Source organism: Rhinolophus sinicus, chromosome 6, assembly GCF_057876585.1.
Source record: "Rhinolophus sinicus isolate RSI-liver-muscle chromosome 6, RSI-T2T, whole genome shotgun sequence".
NCBI classification, from domain to species: domain Eukaryota; kingdom Metazoa; phylum Chordata; class Mammalia; order Chiroptera; family Rhinolophidae; genus Rhinolophus; species Rhinolophus sinicus.
In genome coordinates, this window is record NC_142506.1 from 46,385,206 (window position 1) to 46,409,399 (window position 24,194).

Genomic DNA, 24,194 nt, shown 5'->3' on the forward strand with positions numbered 1-24,194 from the left:
TATATATATTATCATCTTTTCTAAGAAATTAGGGGGTTAATTTAGGAAATCCGTGACAGCAGGCAGATTTTCCACTCTGGTACTCCTACCTGTATGGAATAAACCACCATGCTCTTAATAAAAGCAAAAGTGTTTGAAATTAATCAGTACTGATGTTGGACAACATTTGGAAAAAATCTATGTATTGATCAAGTTCAAGCTCTTTTGATGCCCAATCCTCACTTTCACGACTATTAGACAAATTCAGGATATGAATTTTGCCTTGACCGTGTATTAGCTGTAGGATGTCAGGCAAGCCATTTAGCCTTTCTTGGCTTCAACGTCCACACTTGTAAAATGTGGATGAAATCAGGTTCAAAGAGTAGGCGAAAGTGTTTTGTCAACTGAAAAGTGTGACAGCACTGTGAACTTATTTACTCATTACATAACAATCCTTTCCTTTTCTTACCTATGAAAACTGAGAACCAGAAAATCACCAAAGGAGAAAAGGCACATAAGAAGCAGAAGCATGAGTAATAGGCAATTTAAGAATGAAACTTACAACATGCAAGTCATCATAAGAGTCTTTAGAATGAATATGGTTTTCTTCATGCAATATCTGTACATTTAAGCTTGCAAAATGATTGCAACTGGATGTTTATTACGTAGGTACTAATATAGCTACAAATAGTTCTTGTGCACCATTGTTTATTTACATATATAGTTATGATTCATGTCATTAATGGAGAATAAAGTACATAAAACATGAGAGTGAGGCAAAGACAGGGCTGAAGGAAAGAGGAAAGCAAGGAACTTACTCCCACTGGAAAACTGAATAGAAAGGTTGACTTAACACTAGGGAGTTACTACAAGATTCCTTCAGAAAGATGTCAAGCAAAGCATTCTGGACACTAAAGGACACAGAACAGAGCATGTTAAAATACTTGAAAAATCCTAAACAAATTTTGTAATGAAGCAATAGGAAATACACATTAATGTTCTATAATGAATATCACAACATACAGATCTGCATTTTTTAAAGGTCAGCTTAGTAGTAAGTAATCTACCAAAACATTTTGCTTATGCACAGTAGCTAAAGTTACTGAGACTTCCACGTTCTTTAGAGGAAAAGAACTAGGTCAAATGTTTTAATTCAAAGGCAGAACATTATTGTTGAAAAGGGGAGAAAATACGATTTATATAAATTTTAATACCATATTTAATTGATTTACATGCTAGTTGTAATAAACATGTTTATGGTTCTTAAAATTATATAAGCACATTTGGTTACAGTCAGTGAAACTGCTATGCAATTTTAGTCACCCAGAACCTAGAAAATGCAATTAACAAAAGAGTAGATCTTTTTGTTCTTTCGTTAAGAAAGGGCTTCATTACAACAAAATCTCACCTGCACAAATGTTCTCACTCATTTCCTTTTAGTGTCAGAACAGATTTCTGTTCAGAGTTAAATATTCCCCCTTCCAGTGTTTACAAGCCCGACACTGCCTGAGAAATAGAAAGTGAAAATGACTGGCCAGTTTTCACTGCTTAAGAGTGAAATGAAAGCAGGTCATCTGCATAAAGTGACAGAATTAAACTTAGTACTTGACAGTGTTAAGGTGAAGTTTGCAAGCAAGAGGGGGAGGGGGAGTTCACCTAGTCATAACCTTCAATGTATGGCAGAAAGAAATCAGGAGTAATGATACGGAAGGGAACGTACAAATGATGTTCTTGCTCACCTCCAGACAATAATCCTTAAGTGGGTGAAATGTTGCAAAAAAGAAATGGTCTTGGATGCGTTGCCAATTCTTCTTGGCATTCCTAAGGATTACAAATATGATATGAGGTACAGACAAGAGAAACAACTCCCGTAAGGGGGAAAAATCAATTAGATATCAATTAGATATCTTACAGAGGTACTGCAGAATTTAGAATGAAAGGAAAATTTTGTGAATTGTATCCTAAGATTTATACCCCCATAACTCCAAGATCAACGTACTTTTTTTTTAGTAAATACGTAAATTAGTCAAGAGTATATGTCAGATTTAGAATAGTCAAGTCCAAAAAATGAAAAATTATATACCTATGACTGTTAAGAAAATGTTAATTGTTCTGAGAATACTACTAATGCACTGAATTCAAACATCCCTTGAGATATGAATTATCTAAATTTTTATATCTTTAATATTTAGATGTTATTTTCTTAAGAAATATTTTTAATAAGATGATTCAACATTATTTTTTCCCAAAAGACAGAGTTTTAAGCAACAAGTATGTAATATATCCTAATGAGAATACTGTGATAACACCCAGGTTCAAAGGTATTTATCACTAAAATAAGGGTTTATATACATGGATGTTTTTATTTTTAAACATGTTTTGTTTCCTCAATAATAATACATTAACCACAATACGGCATAGTAAAGCAGGGAAGGCCATCATGTTATATAAAGTTTGATACAAAAGCTTAGGATCATGTTACCAATTGGATAATTCTATCAAAAATTCAGCTTCAGGTACATAGTACATTTTAAAACATATTCCCAAAATTTTACGTTTACTATGTACCAAAGAAAGGTTCATCTTGGAATATAAATGCAATCAGATCACCATAATATGAATGAGTTCTGTATTTTCAATGGCACTGACACTGCTCTGGGTACAGTGCCCTGCAAACTGACAATAAGTGAGCAGCAGGAGAAGCGATCTGGATTCATCACAAACCAGCAATTTAAAAATCTCTAACAGCAGTGAATATATAAGTGCTGTCATCCACTCTGGCTTATGTGTTGACCTTACACTTTAAAAGTATTTTTCCATAAATGGCAGTAACTGGGGGCATTTCCCAGATACAGAGTTAGTGATACAGCAAATAAAAGCAGCAAGAAAATCACAGCATACTTCTAACATTTTAGTAACTTTTGCCTGCGATGACCTTCTGTGATCCGGAGCCTTTGTTTTACATAAAATTGGAGTTCTTGCAGTCCTTGCCCTTCTGGTTGCCGCCCATTGCCATAAAGGTCTGATCTCAGACGTAGCTTTCTTTTTAGAGAAAGATTATTTCTTCTTCCAAAAGTCTCTTTTCCTCAAAAGTTTCATTCTCTCTTCTTGGTGAACTCTTTTAAGGTGCCCACATTTGGCCTGCAGCTCTTTCAGCTTCTTTCAATATGGTTTTTTTCTCCTTTCCTCGCGGCACAAACATCTGTTTCATTTCTTCTTCCTTCTTCTGACATTCACCATAAAATTTGTGTCTTTTGGCTTCATAGGTCTCTTGAAGACGGAGCAGCTTATTTCTGGGCCCACATCAGCAAAGCCCATTTCCTCATGTTTGCAATGCATGTAGAGTTCACAGTGCCTGGTGTGGGTCTATTCTCACAGATCCTCCATGATTGTATAAATGAGCATTTCCCGGAGTTTTATAAAGTCACAGTGGTTTTCATTTTCCACTTGGACACACCCCAAGGGTATTGGCAAGCTCTGGCCATCTCATTTCCAACTTTTACCTCATCCATACCTCCGACAACAGCAGAAGGCAAGTGTCCATTCATTTAAGCATTGATTTTAGCAATAGTTTCCTCATCTGCTGGGAACTGGTGTATCTGATGCCACTGCTGACCAATTCACTCGTGAGCTTGCTCTTACACTTCCGTAATCTGGTTTTAGAAATTGCATCTGCTTTGGCAATGCCGGTATAATGTTCACCTTGCTGTCTTCATGGTGACGAGATCAAGTGTCTTCAGAGAGTGGCCTGTGGTGAGAAGACGTGGAGGCACGCACGGATACGGGAACTGTGGCAGTCAGAGGACACGTCACCGCCAGTGCTTCCTGGAGCTGGGCCTCAGCTTGAGCATCAGCTATTGATTGGTAGCTCTTGTCTTTGTTCATTTGGTCACCAAATCCCACTTTCTTGGAGTTCCTATGTCTGAGTGTTAAGTCTAGCATGGATAAAAATGTGAGGATTCATGGTTTTCAGAATTAGTATTCCACAATGTATCCATCAGCGTTGCTTTTCCAATTCCAGTCTTCCCAACACAGAATATTAAAACAGAAGCTTGCTGAATGGATCTGTTGACCAATTCATCAGGCAAATTCTCAAAACCAACATGGGCAGACATAGCTAAAGAACAAATTTTTTTTTTCTTTTTTTGTCTCTGCTCATCATCAGATACTTGGGAGGACACACAAGTTTGCCATGGGAGACTGAAAGAGCAAGTGGCAGCCACCTCAGAGGTCAGGGTCAGGAGCGGAAGCTGCCCAAGCAGGCAGAGGTCCACAAAACCGAGGTCTCAACCCGGCCCCCCAGCAATGCCAAGATCAACATACTTTAAAAACCGACACTAATAAATTTGATCTTTTGAAATGCAACTCAAAAACAGACAAAGAAATTAAATAACTCGCAGAGCCGTACAACAAGCAATGATTCAACAAGAACAAAACCAGGGCTGCACAGAGGGTGGGGATTGATCTGCAGGTGTGCGGAGGGAGGCCTGGGCTCCAGCCCATGTGACCGTCAGCTGACGGACCGCGGTGGGAAGACACCACAGAACAGCCCGCCAGACACATGACTTCAAAACGCTTGGGGAATCAGAATTCTAAAAGGGACGACATAAGAAACCTGGGTTGGAAACCCTAAGTGTCTGGCAGTAAAGACATTGTTTTTCTGGAGAGAAAACCATAATTTAAGTCACTTTTTCTACTCTGAAGATTCACAACACTGCCCACTGTTACAAATTTTCATAAACCAAGCAAATTTAATGTGAGTAGGTTTTAAATTCTTAACACATTTGTCAAGTTTTAAAGGGTAAAAGAGGTAGGGATAAAAATCAAAACATGCCCAGCAGGTTTCAGTTTAAATTCATGATCAACAAGCCAAAAGCTAAGTAAGCAATTTCAAGACATTTCCCTGGCAATGTCACGTGCTGTGGCCAGTGTATCTTCACCCTGGAAGTTCCCAGCCCTCTCCTCACTGCTCACTGGCAGACGGCCATGCCTCACATCTCACAGCGGACTTCTCAGATGCCTCGATGAGAGCTTTCGCCTCCTGCCACCTCCACACACCTGTCCTTTTCTCTTTGCTTTCTCTAGTCCCTCTCCAAAGGATAGCACCCGAGTGTGTGCCCTAGACCCCACCCCTGGCTTCTGCTCCATGCCCCTCCTTCGGAGTCTCCCAGTCTTCTCTAGCCTTTCCTTCAGCCCACTCGAAAGGGCTGTATGTCCAATCTTCAAAAACAAAACAAAAACTTTACTAAAGCATCCATTCGAGGGGACTCAGGAGGTAACTTAAGGCACAGCAACACAATGGAAACCCCACTTACGAAGCAGCAGCTTTGGTGGGGAAGAGAGGAAGGGAGGGGTCAGGAGACAGTGTTGTCCACGTGATACCTTCCTGCACTGTTCAATTTACTAACCATGAATACCCATTAAAAAACAACTAATGTCACCAAAATAAAAGTCCTCTGACAGCACATCCACCCCTAACTACTGTTCTTTCCACCACACTTTACACAGAAATTTGTGGAGAATTATCTGCACAACTTGGCTGTTTTACCTTCCTCTTCACCCATTTTTTAAAAATTAAAGACATGAAGTATTTCAAATATTCAAGTGAAGAAAATAACAGACACCTAAGAACCTATCACCAGATTTAACAAGTGTCAGTCTGTTGTCCCATCCACTCTGACCCATTCCAAGTTGGTTCCGCCCACCAACCTCAGGACTGAAATTGCTCTTGCTAAGTCCAGGGGGGCCTTCAGGCTCTTGTCCGCCTAACCTCAAACCCCCACTAACCTCGTGCTAATCTTACTCACAACTGCGCCCACCTCTGAGCTGCTCCTCACGCTTTTAAAACTGCAAAAGCAAACAGGATGCTGCTGCTCTGGAGCTTCAGCTCTCCACTGGCGTCCCAGTCACGCCTCGAAGGCCACCAGCCCGGCCTCCGCAGTCCTCCCGCTGCTCCTCCTCGGTGACCCCAGTCACCCCTCAGTCACCACTCGGCCCACCGCCTGCTCCCAGTGCTGGGAGCACATACGCACATTCCAGCTCCGGGCATTCCCAAGCGCCGTCTTCCGTCAAGAAATTAGTTCTTCATTCTGCATTTGCCTGCTTCCTACTCATCCTGTAGGTTGTAACTTAAACTAAACCACTCAGACTCAATAGTCCATATTTTCTCCCCACAAGCTCAACTTGTTCATTAGAGGACTTACCATGATTTCAAGCTTGTTTTGATTTCTGTGATTATTTATCTGACGTCTGCCTCCCCCTGACTATGGGCTCCCTGAACACAGAAGCATCACCTGCCTGCCTGTGACCCCAGCACTCAGCCTGTGTCTGTCACAAAGCCAGTGCTGAGGGGTGTGCTCAGCAAGCAGAAATGGCTTACGCCAGGATTACTTACTCTGATTGGTTGCACCTCCTACCTCGTACGGGTTTTAATAAGGACAAGTTATTGCTCAAAAGGGTGTTTTATTGCTTAACAAAAATACATGTCAAATATATGGTGACTGAAGGAGATTTGACTTTGGGTGGTGAACACACAATGCGATATACAGATTACAGAATTATACGCTTGAAACCTATATAACTTTATTAGCCAGTGTTACCCCAATACATTTAATAAAATTTAAAAAAATATATAAGCTTAGCCAATTTTAGAAATCAAAACACAGCTGTGAAGACTTTTAAAACAGAATCAACAACCAACTAAAACACCTCAGTAGCAAACAATAAGTCATGATTTGACCTTAGAGGAAACTAAACTAACATGCCAATCCTATCTGCACGGTAAAAACTCAGTTCCCACTAAGGAAAGGCTGCAAGTCCATGGATCAACTGTAACCTGTGTCCTGGTGGCTCAGCTCTATGTGACAAACACGAGCAGCACAGGGTTCCCAGGGTGTGTTCTGTTAAAATATTAATATCATTTCACTACATTGTACATTAAAGTATGATTAAGAACAACTTTTGCAGTTTGACCTACTACGAAATAATACAAATGGCTAATATAATGAAAAATATTAATGTTCAAATCTACTCATGTAACTACTCAGCCAGCTATTCACCAGATAAATGATAAGTGTGTAAATACCTAAACACCCAGAAGGAAGGCAACATTTGAGATCACTTGAAAAAGATCAAGAATCTACTTGACAGAATACACCTGGGAAGTTAGGAATCCTAGGCAATGCTATGGGGAATTAGTAATTTTAATGACTTTGTAGGGACCATGCTGGAGGCAGTTTTCCAGCACAGGTTGCTCTGCACGCCGGAACAAGGGGACTTGCCCTTCCTCGCTCCTCGTCTATAACCTGTGCCGTCGCCCCTCCTATTCTCTTCCCTGTTCTGTCCCATGGGTATATCTTAGTTTTGATATTTGAACTGAGTACCGTGTTTCCCTGAAAATAAGACCTAGCCAGACCATCAGCTCTAATGCATCTTTTGAAGCAAAAATTAACATAAGACCTAGTCTTATTTTACTATAAGATCGGGATAATATAATTAATATAATTAATATATGATATGATGTGATACATGACATAATACAATACCCAGTCTTATATTAATTTTTGCTCCAAAAGGCACATTAGAGCTGATGGTCCGGCTAGGTCTTATTTTCGGGGAAACACAGAATCTTTCTCCTGAGCCCCCAAAACCTCCCTTACTCACTGATCACCCCAATGCCTCTTTTCAACAAGTGTATCGACAGGCAAGGCAGGTAGAGGGTTATAAAGCGGTTTGTGACTATGGACGCAGGTTGGCCGTGTCACCATGTGAAGCTTTGTCATGACTCAGAAATCATGTTATTTGTGCCGTGTGTTAACTTGATGGTCAAGGCAAAGACCTGATACCTTACTGATTTTCCAAACACTATTCCACAGGCCTAATATGCTGCTTCCAACCTCTGTCCATTTCTATACATTAGTAAGTGCTTTTGAGCTTCTAAAGAAAAACCTTTTATGTTCATCAATACTGCCTGGGTCTCTGAAATGTATAAAAATCCTGGCATTCCTGGATAGTGATAATTAGTAATAAAAAAGTAAAACAATACGAGGGAGTAAAATGAGAGTTCTGGGCTTACTTACCCCACTCCATGCATGTTTTCCACTTGATTAAGACTGGATTCAACAATGGAAGTCAAAGCACCAAATTCTTCAATATGCCACGTTTTACACACGCTCCAGATTTTCTTAAGAGCAACCAGTGCGTACAATCGGACACTGAAATTAGGATGGAAACACCACTGCAGCACAGCAGAAAGGGCTTGCTTCAGAGTTAATTTCTGCAAAAAAGGAGAATTCTTCAGATGCAAACGTGGACCATTTCCCCGATTGTATGACCAAGAACAAGGTAAATAACTGGCGTGGCTCACAGCAAACTTCATTTTCCCAAAGTTTCTCTGAGGACAAATACAGTATAAATAATTCTCTTTATTTCATTATTCAACATGTAATCAACATTTATCAAAGGTTACTATAGTGCCAGCAGGACGAGGACCCTGTTGGGAGGTGTATAAACACACACACACAACCATCAGATGTGACAAATGACCTTAACAAATGTCTGTAACTGAGCAGGGTAAGGTGGAGTGGCTACAGGAAGAAGGACAATTTTTGAGAAGAGGGACCAAGAAGGCTGAGGGTGACAGTAGATGAACATGTCAGGAAGCCAGTAAATGCAGTGTAGGGAAGAGAAAACCCATTTCCTTGGCTGGAAAGAAGGTCAACGAGAAAGGTCAGGAGCAATAGAGGCAAACGGCAACTTCCGAGTGATACACAGCCACGTACTTAGTTCTAGTCTAGAAGCTGAAAACCAAGGTAGCTTAACCAACATAGCCAAAGTATCATTAGGAGATAATTTAAAAATTAAAACAGAAAAGGGAACGCTAGTAATTACTAACATATTACAGTCCTGATAACTTTAGGAAGCACCCACGTGATAACACTACACATAGACTGTATGACCTGTACCATTAACTGCACCACAAACACTGTGCACGGCGTTTTACATACGTTGTTTTCAATACGCCCACCTTAACTGTGTAGGTTTTATCATCCCCAAATTACACATTAGATAACAAACATGACAGATGCAAACCTGAATAGTGTTAGTAAGAGGAAAGGCATCACAAACATGACATGTCCCAAACATTTCTCCCCAACCTACGTGGGGGCATCACTCCCCCCAACCCTGGCAGCCCAAGTAATTTCTGTTCCTCATCTATCCCAGCTAATCCACCGCCAAGCTCTGCTCTTTCTCTTGACCACGTCCCTGTCATCTCTCTCTACTTGTCATGTCCATGCCACCACCGGAGCAGGTCACCGTGGTGGCCCTCAGATCACACAGCTTCCTGACTGCTCTGCCTGTTCCCAGTTCTGTCCCCACACAGGGCCCCTTTTACACACTGCACAACACACAGATCTGATATGTCAGTTTCTGCGTACCATTCTGCAGTGTCTCCCGATGCCGTTTGGATCAAGTCCAATCAAACTGTCTTCCACGTCCTTGACGGTGCCGGCAGCCCTTTACCTGGCCCTTCTCCCTTCCCCTCTGCAGGTCTTTGTGCTGAACTGGAAGTCCCCCCTGCAGACCCGAGAGGCAGGGTCTGTCTCTGCCAGGAGCTTCCCCTCCGTGGCACATACCCCATCTGGGTCTTCATGCCTCTCTAGACAGGTCTATACCTTGTTACCCCATCTCCAAGTCTAGTACCGTGCCCAGTGACAGGAAGCACTAAAAATATTCGGAATGGAATGGAATGGGAATGGGAATGGGAATGGGAATGGGAATGGGAATGGGAATGGGAATGGAATGGAAGCCTTGAACCCAAACTCTGACAGGTGTAAAGAAGAACCAAAGATGGTACAGCCACTATGGACAACAAACAGTACAGAGATTCCTCAAAACACTAAAAATAGAACTACCATACGACCCAGCAATCCCACTCCTGGGTATTTATCTGAAGAAATCCAAAACACTAATTTGAAAAGATATATACACCCCAATGTTCATTGCAACATTATTTACAATAGCCAAGATATGGACGCAACCTAAGCGCTCATCCACAGAGAAATGGATAAAGACGACTTGGTACATACATATAATGGACTATTACTCAGCCATAAAGTAGAATGAAATCTTACTATTTGCGACAACATGGATAGACTTAGAGGGTACTATGCTACGTAAGTCAGACTGAGAAAGACAAATATTGTATGATCTCACTTATATGTGGAATCTGAAAACACAGAACAACAGAAACAGACTCATAGAAACAGATCAAACTGATAGTTGCAAAGGGGAGGGAGTAGGAAGGATGGGTAAAAAAGGGGAGGAGGAATATAGTCCCTAATAGTGTGACAACTTTGCCTGGTGACAGATGATTACTAGTTAGTACGGTGGTCACCTTGTAAGACATATAAATGTCAAACCACTGTATCGTGCACCTGAAGTTAATAAATATTGTCTACCAACTCTACTTAAAGATGATCCTGAGAGGAGAGAAACTGACACTCAATGAGGACACGGCACGCTTGTTACTTAACCCTTACAATAGTCCCAGGAAGCAGGCAGTGTCATGTGCACTTTACATAACAGGAAAACTGAAGGATTCAAGTCCTAACACTTCCCGCACCCCTTCAGATTTCTCGCCAGTCTTTACATATCCTCAGTCAGTGCTCTATTCAGATTCTCTTAGTTTAACTAATGTCCTTTCCCTGTCCCATGATCCCATGCAGGACATGATTCATTTAGTCGCCATGTCCCCTTATCCTCCTCTTGGCTGTGACAGTTTCTCAAACTTTCCTTGGTTTTGATGAAGCTTGTTTTGAGAAGTGGTCATGGGTTGTGTAGACTGTTCCTCGGTTGGGTTGGGTGTTTTTCTCCTGATCAGCCTGGGGTGATAGTGTGTGGGAGGGAGAATCCAGAGGTGATTTTTCCTCACATCACGTTGAGGACACATGCGATCAGTGTGATTCACCACCAGGCAGGTCTCACTGTGACATCACCCATCCCCCTTCCACACTCCACTCTCTAGAAGGACGTCCCTAGTGCAGCCCCTCACTTAAGAGGGGTTTGTTCCCCTCCGTGAGGGCGCAGTAGCTACAGAAATTGTTTGGAATTCTGCACAGATTTGTCGGCTCTCGCATTTATTTATTTATTCACTCATTTGTTTTTATCAGTCTGGACTCATGGATATTTACTTCATACTTTGGGTTGTAATCCAGTATTACTTTACTTTGTTCCTCAAGTTGTTTCAGCTTTAGCCATTGGGAGCTCTTTCACTTGGCTCCCATGTGCCTCTGCACACCCATCCCACATCTGCATGCGTGTGTGTGTGTGTGTGTGTGTGTGTGTGTGTAAAGCATTTCCTGAATTTCTGCTACTATAAGATGCTCCAGGCTTACCCTGTATATTTCCTGCCCCAGTTCTAGAATCTGCCATTTCTCCAAGGAGCCTGGTTCCTTTATGAGAAAACGGTATTAGAAACCAAGACCTGGGCGCTAGGTGTTTATTACTTGTGACAGAAATCTACTGTAATTCTCAGAGGGGCACACACTCCTGTGACTCCTCCACAAGTCGCTGGTACGGCCTGTGCTTGTCTGCCTGGCCTGGCTGGGACACAGCACCTTCCAGGACTTGAGCACAGATCTATCGCTTTCCCTATAGTTGCTCACAAGGTTCGTACACACTGGACAAGCGGGCAGGACAAGACCCGGCGATGAGCATGGTGAAGCAGGGTTTTCCCCCTTTTCGTTTAATTTCCATGCAACAGATAGAGCTCTGACCTCTGTCCTGTCTGAAAACAGTTTTGAATCTTATCTGACCACTCCACACAAATCCCATACACAGGTTAAGTAACAAAGGAACACGCTCTGAAGAAAATGGAAAGTCTTAAATGACTGTTTTCAAGAAATCTTTAAAGAAAAACGCATTAAGTAACAATGAACTTTACAAATTGGAAATAGAGAGAATAACAAAGTAAAATAGTTTGGTCTTTACTTAAGTATCTCGATTTAGACATTTTTCCCAAGATGTTAAAATTGAGATTACTATTCCATTAATCAGCATTGGTTTTTTGCATGTTTTGAAAATGAAAAATAAACCTAAAACATCTAATATACAGCAAATACAAAAAGGGCTCAATGGAAAAAATAACATGATTATTTATACCCAATGTAACATCTAAATATCTTCTAAGAACTTTCAGAACTTGTCGAAAATATTCTTGAGCTATGTCATTCACCCTGCAATAGTACAGTTGATCTGTCTTACTCTCTCAATAGATTGCAAGTAAATCTCTTTCCTGTATGCATTTAAAATAAAAAGATAACAGTTGATGTTATCTGATGCTAGTAACAAGCTTTCTTGAGCTTACCAGAAGGTGTTAACAGTTTTCACATAACTATAACACACTGCCATCTGGCTGACAGACACTGTTAGACATCAATTTTAAGATACTATGATTTTAGAGGTTAAAATGTGGTGGGGAGAAAGGGCTATTTTAGGATTGATGAAATAGGCTAACAACTAAATTTTATTGTTACCACTGTTAAAAATAAGAATATTCTGAGTAATTCTGGGAAACCTTTTGCCCCCATATATTTTTATTTTATTTTCAACTGGAAACAACACTTCATGTATTACGTTTTCTCTTAAAGTTTACAACATATCAGTACTTTCTTCTCTATAGATTCATTAACACAGACTCTTGCTCTAAATCTTACTAATTTTCCTAAATTCTTGACAGTTGCCATAGTGATTTGCCAAAATTAGCTAAGATCGCTACTAGGAAAATTGCTCTCAACCTGAGAAATAACTGGCCTTTACACTCCAAAAGATGACAGTCATTTTGCATCAACCTTCAATTACCGAACAGCTTAATACTCTGACCATAAGTTACTTTGCATGACCATTTGTTAAATAACTATGTGAAGGAACAGTTAGATGCAGTCAGGGAAGTCCTATTTAAATAATCTTATGTAAATACTTGCATAAAATTAAGAATTGTAGCATTAAAAATCACCCATTAACGTGTCTGTCGATGTACTATGTACCAGGTGTACCCCAGTCACACGGGCCAAGTGGGTAACACCTTACTGTGCATCTCGGTGTCTGTGTGCACACATTAGGGGGTAGTGGAAGGGGAGGGGGGAAATTTCAAAAAACACGAGGAATACTCTACTTTTTATAAAAATTAGCACAAATATTGAAATTCTATTTTGATTGTCAAGTTTAAACTCTTCTTACAATTTAAACTCACCTTTTCTGGAATATTTTGAGTAATGATGTCCAAATGTGACAAAACTGACAAAAATGTACAAATGCTTGTTTTAAGGTTTTCTTCACCCTAAAAAATAAAAAAATAAAATCAGATAAACAGAATAGTCATTCAAGGCTGACTGGGGCCCGAGCAGGTATAAGCACTGTGCCGGTTGCTGTGGGGCCCAGGATGGAGGAGTCTCCTCGCCACCCCTCCCCCTCCCCATCCCCATGCAGCTATGGCCGCGGTGGGGATGTAGGATTAAAAGCAAAGAAAGAAGAGTAACTTCCTAGAGCCAAATGTCAACACATACAACAACCGGCAGAAACTACAAGGTACTAATTTCACTATGAAGTGAGTGGTACAGTCACGGGTACGCTCACTCCAGAGGAGGCAAGGCCCGTAGGATGGGAAGGATGGACGTAGAGAATAGGAGGGTGCAGGGGAGCAGAGAGGAAGTAGAATAAAGACAGAGGCAAATGGAAGCAAAGGCAGCAAGAAGTGAGGACACCAGTGTGGCAGGGTTGTGGCAAGGCCAGGGCCCAAACGTTGAGTGCGGTCTTGTAGATGAATTTAAAAAGCCATTGATTAAAAGAGTGCTAAATTGGGATTTAGAAACCTTCCCAATAATAGTCATTTGGAATGACACACTATTTTTGTCATAAGAGGCTGATGGACGCCATATGGACTGGAGAGATTACAGACACTGTAGTTCAGAAACTGCTCCAAAGGCAAATTACACGATTAATTCCTTTAACTAGCAGTTACTGAATGTCTTCTATGTGCCAGGCACGGTGCCAGAAACGGGAAAAGAAAAACAGATAGGTGCCTGCCTTCATGGAGCTTAGCATCTAGGGGGAAGGAAAGACAAAATCACATCAGACAATAAATTAAAATTCTAATTAGAACAAGGGCAGTTTGTGTGCTACAAAAACCGGTAAGAGGATCCACACTACTCAGGGAGGTCACTTCCTTTAAGAAATAACACGGGACCCGAGATGTGAAGGAAGAGAAGCAGTTATGTGGATAAAGAGAAGGAAGAGATACAGCGGGTGCAGTGGCCTGAGAGCAGAAGGGCCTGTGATGAGTGCGAAAGATCGGAAAAGGTGGGAGTGGTCCCAGTCATGTGGTCACGTGGGTGCTCCCCAGTGAACCACACTCTAATGCAGGCCCTGCCCACATGAGAGGTGAGGTCACGCCATCTGCTTTGGTCAACGAGACTTAGCAAGCAGGACGCGGCCAGAGGCTGGGTAAGCACAGGCTCCTCAAGAGGTGTCTTCCCAGATGCTCATTTTTGGACCCTGAGCCATCACAGCTTTTCCCACTAGTGCAGCTGAGGTGACAGACATGTGAGTGAAGAAACCAGCTGGAAGTCCCAGACCCAGCAGACACCCACACAGAGCAGAAGTGAAGGCCAGGAAGTCAACCCAGAATCATGAAAAATAATAAAACACTGTTTACACCACTGGGTTTCAGAGTGCTCCAGCAACAGAAAACTGAGTTTGTCAGTATGAAGAAAGTGCAGAAGTGGGAACTGTGCGCAAAGGAACTGGAGAGGGAGGACGCAGAAGGTCACAGAAGACTGCAGGCCACGCAGAAGACTTCCGGTCTTTATCCTGAGAGCCATGTTTTAAGCAAGTGCATACCCTGATCTAACGTGTCTAACCATTTCCCCCCGATATACGAAGGAAGAAACAGAGATACTTGGAGGAAGGTATCTCCATTTCTACACAAAGCAGAAGGCAGGTCATTTATTAGGAAAGAGAAGGGTGAACTTGGGAACCAAGAGAACTGGTGTTTAGAAACAATTTGTTATTTGTCAGGAAGCCTGCAATTGTAAACTCTATCATAGTCTTAGTATCAATTCCTTAAAAATGATTTCAAGATACAAGAAACGTTGAGGAGGGAGAGGGTGGATGAGAGCACAGATGAAATAAGAATGGGAATGAACTGACGTGTTTTTAGCTGGGTGATATGGGTTCCCTTCTAGTCTCTATTTTGGTTGTCTTTGACATTTCTCTGCTAAAAATTTCTTTAAAATGTAAGGAATGCACTTAATTCTTCATCATCCTTATTTCTCAGATCAAACAAAGACATTGCTTGGTAATTAAGACTGCAGAAGGCACTTATTCCCCTTACTTAACAATAAAAGCCTTTTCCACCTTCATTTTCTTAGAATAGAAGAGCTCTCAAATAAAAATGATGATATAGTCAAGGTAAGCCCAAGATTTCTGTCTCCTAAAACAACTTAGGATGTCAATACACCACGGACAGGGCAACCGATAGTCAAAAAGCTACTAAAGTGAAACACGTCTCCCAGCATAGCTCAAATCTATTCTTAATTAAAAAAAATATGAAAATTCTCCTATACTTACATAAGAAAAACAATCCCAGAACTTCGGAAGAAATTGAGGGAATTTATGAAGAATCAGTATAATAATCCATTCTATATAATATTTTATGGATGCTTGATTATTGATGAAACCAGCCTGGAAAATCTTGTCAATAATTCTATTCAAGAAATTCTGCGGGAAAAAAGTTCACAAATTAAACTATTGTTATGGTTATTAATTTTTAAAATTTATTTTTAGTGAGATATAATTGACATACAACACTGGAAGTTTAAGGGGTACAACCTGTTGATTTGTGCATTTCTCATAGTACAATTACCACTCTAGCGTTAGCTAACACCTCTATCACATCACATAATTATCATTCCTTTTTTGTGGCGGGAACAATTAAGATCAAGTCTCTTAACAACTTTGAACATGGTTATTAGATTTAAGATTAAAAAATAGTCACCATTAAAAAAACCAGCTTAAAGTTTGATTGTAAGTAATTATTGAATCTACAACTCTCCAAGCAACAACCCTGAAAACTGTTGATTGAAATACAATGAGGTATTTTTACTTCATATTTCACTTGGACATCAGTTCTGTGAGGAAGGTTATTATTGTCTGTATTTTTACAGGGAAAGGAAAAGATTCAGAAAAGTTAAATAACTATATCAAAGTCACACATCTATTAAGTGGCAGAAATCAGATTCAGACCGAGATGTGCCAGGATACCCTGGGCTTCAAACTTGGAACACAGATGCCAAAGTCAGCAAGAGGCAGACAGAACCCAGGAGGCGTGGGGCTGGGGCCTCTGCCTTCTCTTTGGACTGACTCCTCAGGCTTCTGCCCCTCAGACTCCCCAGTCTTTCTGACCGAGACCGTGAACTCCCAAATCCTCCTCTCTCACCCACCCATCTCTTCAAAACCACAATTCTATCTGGGTAACTGAACATATCTCATAGCAGGTGAAAAACAATATCTGCTTATAAGCACATAAAAATATGTATTACGTATATTTCTTCATTTTAAAGAAGAATTTATCTTAAAAGAATTTCTATTTGGTAGAAGAGGGGCAGAAAAGCTCATTTTAAGCCCCCAAGACAGTGGAGCATGAATTTAAGTTAGACTTGGTTTTGAATTCCACCTCCACCCTTCACTAGCTGTGTTATCTACAGACAGGTCACCCACCTCTCTGAACCGCAGGAGTATCTCGTGTAAAATGCCATGAAAGACTGTTACGAAGGTTAAATGAAAACATAAGATAGAACAATTTAGAATTCTTAGCAGTGACATCTTTACAAGAAACACGATGGTTTTCTTCTTCCTTATAGGCCCTGCCTACTCTGACCCCACTCCAATATTATCCCTCTATCTATGGGGGGGTTGGGGGGGGGCTTTTCATTCCAAGAAAAATACTGCTCTCACTAATCCAGTAAAACATTTCTAAAATGTTTATTTTAAAATGCATTATGTTTAATGAAGCATAATATATACAGTATTTTAAAGATCAAGTAATACTGAAAGGCTTATGATGCAAATCAGCAGCAGCAGCCCCCACTACACCCCCATCACTGCTCCCCAGAAGGAGCACTTTCAGCTAGATCCTCTTACATTTATCCAAACAATTTATCTGGATATACTCACACGTTTACAGTTACTGAAATGTTTCTCTCACAGATATAAGACTTCCTGCGATTATATTTAAAAAAGAGTTCATGTTTTAAAAATTCTCTCAAACATTTAAAAGAGGGTGGGGAGGACAGTAGGAAACTCACCTTTGAGGAAAATTGTTTTGCATTCAAAAATGCTTTTAAAAATTGTGTGAGCTATACCATCACCTTCTCCTAATGATGATCTATTTTCTTCATAGGAATATTAAGCAAAGATGATTAGAGAAATCAGAGTCCCCTCACCAGTTCCCACCTCATCAGGGAAAAGGTAACTATGTAGAGACTCTGCTGTAAGAGACAGTTCAGCCTTTACTTGGCTGGTTTATATGGTCATCTATTCATAACATTAAGAGCAAGAAAGCCAACCATGGGAAGTGACAATCCCATCCTAAATGACGCAATTTAGGGTTTCTAGAGTACACAGGTAGTCCAAAATGGTACACTCCAAACTAACTTAGCTGTGGAAAATTAGGTATTAAACTATTTACATTTTCTAATCAAACGGCATGAGATTTACACAGTTAAAATATTACATTAAAATACTGAAACAAAAAAAATATTCAATGGGGCCGTGCAAACCAGTTTCTGATTGATTTCTATAATACCTAATTGCCTTAGTATTCTTTGTTAAAAAACAAGTTCGACTTCAATTTTAAGTATAAATTTGAAACAGATTACTTTCTCAATTTTAAAATAGCACATGACATTGTCTACTAAACTGTTTATTCATATGAAAACATTGTTTAACGGTACTTATATAATATTTTACCTGATCAAAACTGGGGAAAAGTACGAGCAGAATCTGCCATATGCGGTTTTTCACCCTGTGTTGCTGAGAATTCACATAGTATCGAGTTCTAGACTTGGACACCACTTCATCCTGGGTGGGGCAGGGAGGACCAATATTAAATTACCTATGGAATTTGTGATTCATGAAGACAAAATTACTGAAAACTTCAAACTTAGAAGGTTTAAGACTGGGCACATAGGAGACTCTTAACCTCTAAAAGACAGACTTTTCTTTTCTTTTTTTTTTTTTAGTTTCCTTTCAAAACAATGTATCTAATTGCTTTTGTTTAATTTATCTGCTTTTAAAATTAGAAAAGGAACCAGAAAACTGTGTTCAGTACAAAAAGTCTTTGGAAAGATACTTCCATGCCTTTGGCCAGTTCAGAGGGAAATCCGGGGGTGTGGGGGTGAGAAGACATGGAGATATTTGACATATATTTCAAGGCACCAACACAGGCACTTCTCATCTTATGCTGCTTTGTCTTGTGTAAGTTTGGAATAATGGTACATGCAATCTGATATAAACCCGACTAAGACAGAAGCACCGCAGGAAATGGACAGTGCAGTGCCATCACCAGACAAGAAAACGGCCGCAGTCAGCCTTCCACGTGAGCAGACATCAATCGGTATACATTACAGTACGTATTTGTGTTATATCCTGCCACTTTCAATTCTACTCATCCTTCAGGGAAACCAGTAAAGCACTATTTCCTCTGAGACATCTCCCCTGACGCCAACAGCGCAAAGGAGGAAATGTTTACCTAAAAAACAGGTTTTATATAATAAAGCTGACAGATGTATGATGAACACTGCATTTCAGTACAGGTGACTTAAGTGGGTTCTACAATTATCAGTGACATCTCAGCATCCAAACCAGAGGTTAGGAAGCAGACCAAGCTCTCCATGTGTCTTGGCTTCCAGTTCAGAAGTGAGCATTATATTTGATTTTACCTCTTTCTCTCTTCTCCCCAGATTTATTAAACCTATTGTTCACACAGTGTGATGTTCATTTATAAATGATTTTGCAGACCCCAAAAAATCAATTCTTCACACTACGAATATGCCACTTTATGAACTTTTACCTTTTTATTCTATTTCTAACATAAAACAATGTATGGATACATCACTCTAAACGTAACTGGTTTTGACTGGTTCAAAAATACAGTGAAGTTTAGTACAGCGAAAACATTGCTGTTCTCTAAAACCAAACCTGAGTTGGACAATTACCAAGACTTAGCTAAAAATACAGAACATAAACCTCATGTATTTTCTTGATAAAAAATATTTAGAAATGCATATTCTGTCAACATAGAGAGAAAACATTGGATTTCGACTTGTTAACTATACAAAAACAAAGATACTTTAAAGTAAAATAAAACATATTTACTTTATCTAATAGCTTGATTGCAAGATCTTCCATAAACAACTTATGAGACATATTTGAGCCACCTAATAAACACAGGAATTTGACAGCACAAATTCTGACATAGTGGTCCTCTCTTTTAGTACTGAAAAATATAAAATGATAGACTATGTTAATACATTTTCAAAACAAAAAAATACTTCAAATATTAGTTTCAAAATATAATATCAAAACCTTCCAAAGTTTTCTAAAATGAAGTAGGACCATACTTAGTGACAATGCCTTTTAATTCAGGATGGACAGTAGAAGATAACAAATGAATATGTTAAAAGGAGAGCCAGTAGAGGAAGTCTGAATGAGCACAAATTCACCCAGACTTCCAGGAAAACTACACACACGCAGCTGATCCTGGATCAACAGTGTCTTATCTGTGGACAAAACAGACCACAGCTACTGAAGGAAGCAATTCCTGACAGGACCACGGACAGCTCCAACCACTCAAGCCCAGGCTATGCATCCAACAGGAGTGCACATTCTTTACTATGAGTGCACGTTCTCTCAGTGTGCTCTGAGCAGCCCAGCATTCTCAGCATCCAAATGTAGCAAGATAAAGTAGATGAATTGTTCATAAATATTTCCAAAGTCCACTATAACTGTTATCATGTACAAAAAAGTCATTTTAACTTAACATTTACCTAGTAGAAATCAAAGTTATTTTGGAACCATAAACTACAACATTTTACTTTTGTGGCTGCACTAAACCAGTCAAGAATAAAAGAGATTAATTAATACAATTAACAATGAAAAATGTCTATATTTAATGAAGCATGGCAGATAAAACATAGCTATGACACTTAGAATAAACACTTTGTGATAACTGAACAAGTATCATTTGTTGTCCTAAACTCTAAAATATAAATAAATAATACAACACTGTTTATCTTCTTTATAAACACCTATACACATGGATTTTTTAAAACAATGTTAAAAAAATGAAACTTTTTAAAGCTATTTGATAAGCTCCAAATAACATTACTTCAGATTAGATAAGAATAGTCTTAGCCTAGAAATCAAAACTTTCAGGCCTGTTCCAAGGGTGATTTTATTTTTGTGTGAGCATACTGATTTGTTAAATGGTGACTGTTAACCAAAAATATAATAAAATGTGTGCTGATAGTCACCCCTCCACCCAAAAAAATAAGAGGAATAGGGTTTTTAAATTGCCCATAGTCATTTCCTTATTTATGTTGGACTCTGCCCTACACATTTTTAATGTTTATCAAATTTTAGTAAATAGTGACAGACCTGAAGAAAATATATTAGCAAGGGAATATAATTTCTAACATACTTTTGAAGGCTCATACAGTATCTTAGATATCACTAGTAAATATTTATTAAGTTTAACAAATACAGTGTCTCTTATATAATGTTATATTTTGAATATTCCATTTATGTGAAGACATGAAAAATACCCCATACTTACTTTTCAATAACAACATTTGCCGCACAATCGTGTCCAAGATTTTCTATGAAGGTCTGTACATCCTGAATGAGTCTTTCCATAAAAAAACATTTGACAAAGAACAACAGGTTTTAGATAGAAAAAAAATTAAAGCCGCAAATTTAAAGTTAACTAATACTTTCTATTCTTCTAATTGAAAGCCTCAAAATAAAGACAGTTCTACCCACGTAGGTACTTAAGTCGGGACAGGTTGGAATCACAGCATCTTTACCTTTGATCACGCCGAAACACAGTTCCAAATATACAAGCCTCGAGGATAAGTTCACTATAATTGTTAGCACTTGATAAAGAGCCTTGGGACACACTTGAAGCAGGAACCATCCAAGATTGGCAGCAATAACTAATCAGTGTATTAAAGACTCCAGTTTTTACAGCAGACATTTCAATCATCTTGTACATAATCTGGAAAGAAATACAATGCTCATCATAATCATTGACCAGTTTAGTTTTTCAAAAAAAAACTGGTGTTGCTAAAAACTGTTCTATGAATGGCTTCAAATGGTACTTTCAACATAACCATGAATACAGTCTAAAAAATTACAAATGCTTTATCATTAGAATTTTGTAAGACAATCAATAATCACAGAATGCAAATTTTTCATTACTCAATAAAATTTTACTGATGTTGATATTCACCCGGAACTTTCCAAGAGAAACCACTGCCAAATAGAACAAAAGGTAGAAAACAATACCTCACCTTTCACATTATTTTCTTTGTTTTTTTGTTTTTTGGTTTTTATTTACCCAGGTCTGTCTCTAAGTATGTACTGGGCGGCAGGAAAGGACTGAGAGAGGCAGCGGGGCCAGCAGGGTCACAAAGGCTTGTACTGCCATTTTCCCCTTAAGATAAAGGTATGCGTAAATTCCTCAGCTAAATGTCATTCCACCGTGTTGTGTTCCCTACTATGTATCAGTATAAACTCAAACGCCTCCAGAAACCAGAAGGACCTCGTGGTTAGGTTATGTTCAGAGCAATAGTTCTCATAAGAGAAAATCAACGGCACAAATGCAATGATAGATGGCGCCTGACTTTGTCTTTCGCATTGAGAAGACATCAGGAATGGTGTGTAGTGAAAAGAGGAAAAGGCAGGCCCCATCCGGACGGGCCAGGTGACTACTATCATATAGGAATGACCAGTGTTGCCATATCATCCAACTTTCCAAGATTTTCATGCAAATTTCCCAATTCTTAAAAGCTGGCAACTCATTCAAAATTTGAAACATTATATTAACCAAATAAAATACATTTGTGAGGCAGACGTGGCTCATGGGCTTCTGCTGACACCTTCTCTTAAACATCTAAGATTTTCTTGCTCTTACTCATGACATTGAAGAAGGTTCAAAATATTTATTGACCAAAAGAATAAATAACACCAAATCTAATATGTAGTTACAAACATAATTCTCTTCCTCCTCATATGTTACAAGTCACACAAATTAAAAAGAAAACCTATTTTATCTAAAATAGTCAAATTCATAGAAACAGAAAGTTAGACTGGTGGCCAGGGGCTGAGGGAGGGGGAAAGGAGAGATGTTAATGGAGTAGCATTTCAGTTCCACAAGACAGAAAAGTTCTGGAGACCTGTCACCACACCGTGAATACATTTTACACCACTGAAGTGTAAACTTAAGAATAGTTAAGATGATAAGTTTTACCTTACGTGTTTTCTACTCCAGTTAAAAAAAAATACTTACCTCTTTTATTTTGAAATATGCTTGGCCTTTGATTTTTGCGGCAATGGTAAGAACTTTGGTATCAAAAACAAACTGAACAAAAGCTTTTAAATTAGACCAGAATATCAGCTGAGTGTTGCTTAAAGAAGATATAATTTTCCAAGCCATGTCAAAAGCCTCTATGCAGAGTGATTCAGAGGAGGCCAGAAGCTGGTAAAATGAAAAATAAAAAAGAGAGAGAAAAAGAAATACATAATTACCACTTAATTTCAGAAACTGATTTCCATTCCTACAGTTATTCTTTAATTCATGTCTCACTGTATCGTACCTTGGGAACCAAAATTTTCATGCAGCAGAAGACAGGTAAAACTTGATCAGAAGGAAGAATTGTGAGGGCATCTAGTGCAGATTGCAAGGTCCTTCCTGGCATTTGAACAGCAGGTAGAATGAGTTCCAGGTGCTCACCCTCTGACGCTGGTATAAGGGCGTGATACTTTTTCAACAGAAAAGAGAGGCAGACCCACTGGTCATGAATGTACTGTGCGACTATTTTCCCCCATCCTTGGGAAGATGATGATTCTTCAAAAAAACTGAAACGAAAATAAAGTCACTGCCCCATCTTTCCTTAAGTCTGTCTCAATTTCTTTTGCATACAGTAAGTACACTATCCTTACAAGGGGAGAAATTAAACAGTTGTTATTAGTTATCGTGTCTACCAAAAAACAAGGAAACCACACGAACCTCGATTTTCTAAGTACTCTAAGAGTAGGCATTTTCACTCATTTTAAATGATTCACTGAAAACTAACTGCAGGAAAGTTCATGGGTTCCCAGCAAGAGAGGTGAATAATGTGCTAACACATAATCATTCTGAACGAGGCCTCATCTCCAAATTTCCGAAACCCTGTCTGCAGTGTTGGGCAGTCATAACCTCAAGGACTGAAACAAACAGATTTTTCATCAGCAACAGTTGAGAGCCTTTCATGGCCGCGCTGCACTCCAGGGGGTGAACACACCTGCTCTGCTCCTCTGCGTGGGGCTTCTGCAGTGTCTGGTTGAGCTGAAGGGACGCGAGGAACCTTTCCATGGGCCCAGCATCCAGAAAGTCCAACTGGAATTCCGGCTTCTGGTCAGTGGCCTCACACACCATGGCCAAGGCAGCCATACTGACCAATCTCTGGATCTGCTTCTCAAGTGTGGGCTCCTGAGGAGGAAACACAGTAATCTTTCCTCTACCATGAGCCAGTCCCAGCCCATGAGGACCCGAGTTGTCCTGCTATGGAAATCTCGTGCCCTCTGCTCTCTTCCTGCTCCTGAACTCAGGGGACAAAAGGAAACCAACCCAGTGCATGCCACTCAGTTTTACCCTGCTCTACAAACCGGTGGCCAACAAATTTAAAACAAAACTGCAGCGGTGCAGACCAAGAAGACAATTTGATGTCTTCATTTGGCAGGTGCATTCCAGGGAGTAGTACACGACAGACTGGCTACAGACACACCAAGACCTGCGTGTGAATTCTCAGCCTCTTCCTACCCTAATACATGTTTGGGTCCAACATCCCTATGGGCAAGTCTTACATGAACTGTTTGGCTGAAGTATGTTTTTTAAA

The 24,194-nt window shown here is 39.7% G+C and overlaps 1 protein-coding gene and 1 pseudogene across 6 annotated transcripts in view; both read right to left on the reverse strand.

Moving 5' to 3' along the window:
• The window catches only part of TARBP1 (tRNA guanosine 2 -O-methyltransferase TARBP1), a 70,299-nt gene that overhangs the window by 5,123 nt on the left and 40,982 nt on the right, over nucleotides 1–24,194 (reverse strand). For 3 of the 6 annotated variants that reach the window (XM_019746984.3, XM_019746982.3, XM_019746981.3), the window contains 11 exons: nucleotides 23,601–23,788; nucleotides 22,914–23,175; nucleotides 22,607–22,795; nucleotides 21,123–21,313; nucleotides 20,873–20,944; nucleotides 19,414–19,534; nucleotides 18,007–18,117; nucleotides 15,607–15,756; nucleotides 13,232–13,318; nucleotides 8,058–8,254; nucleotides 1,719–1,800 (listed from right to left, as the gene is read on the reverse strand). In XM_019746984.3, coding sequence (XP_019602543.3) covers nucleotides 1,719–1,800; nucleotides 8,058–8,254; nucleotides 13,232–13,318; nucleotides 15,607–15,756; nucleotides 18,007–18,117; nucleotides 19,414–19,534; nucleotides 20,873–20,944; nucleotides 21,123–21,313; nucleotides 22,607–22,795; nucleotides 22,914–23,175; nucleotides 23,601–23,788 — 1,650 coding nt within the window. Of the gene's footprint in view, nucleotides 1–797; nucleotides 891–1,387; nucleotides 1,486–1,718; nucleotides 1,801–6,741; nucleotides 6,879–8,057; nucleotides 8,255–13,231; nucleotides 13,319–15,606; nucleotides 15,757–18,006; nucleotides 18,118–19,413; nucleotides 19,535–20,872; nucleotides 20,945–21,122; nucleotides 21,314–22,606; nucleotides 22,796–22,913; nucleotides 23,176–23,600; nucleotides 23,789–24,194 lie in introns of those variants that run through there. The other 3 variants (XR_002138649.3, XR_012490748.2, XM_074316669.2) reach the window with 3 other exon arrangements.
• Nucleotides 2,939–4,185, reverse strand: LOC109455431 (septin-10 pseudogene; annotated as a pseudogene).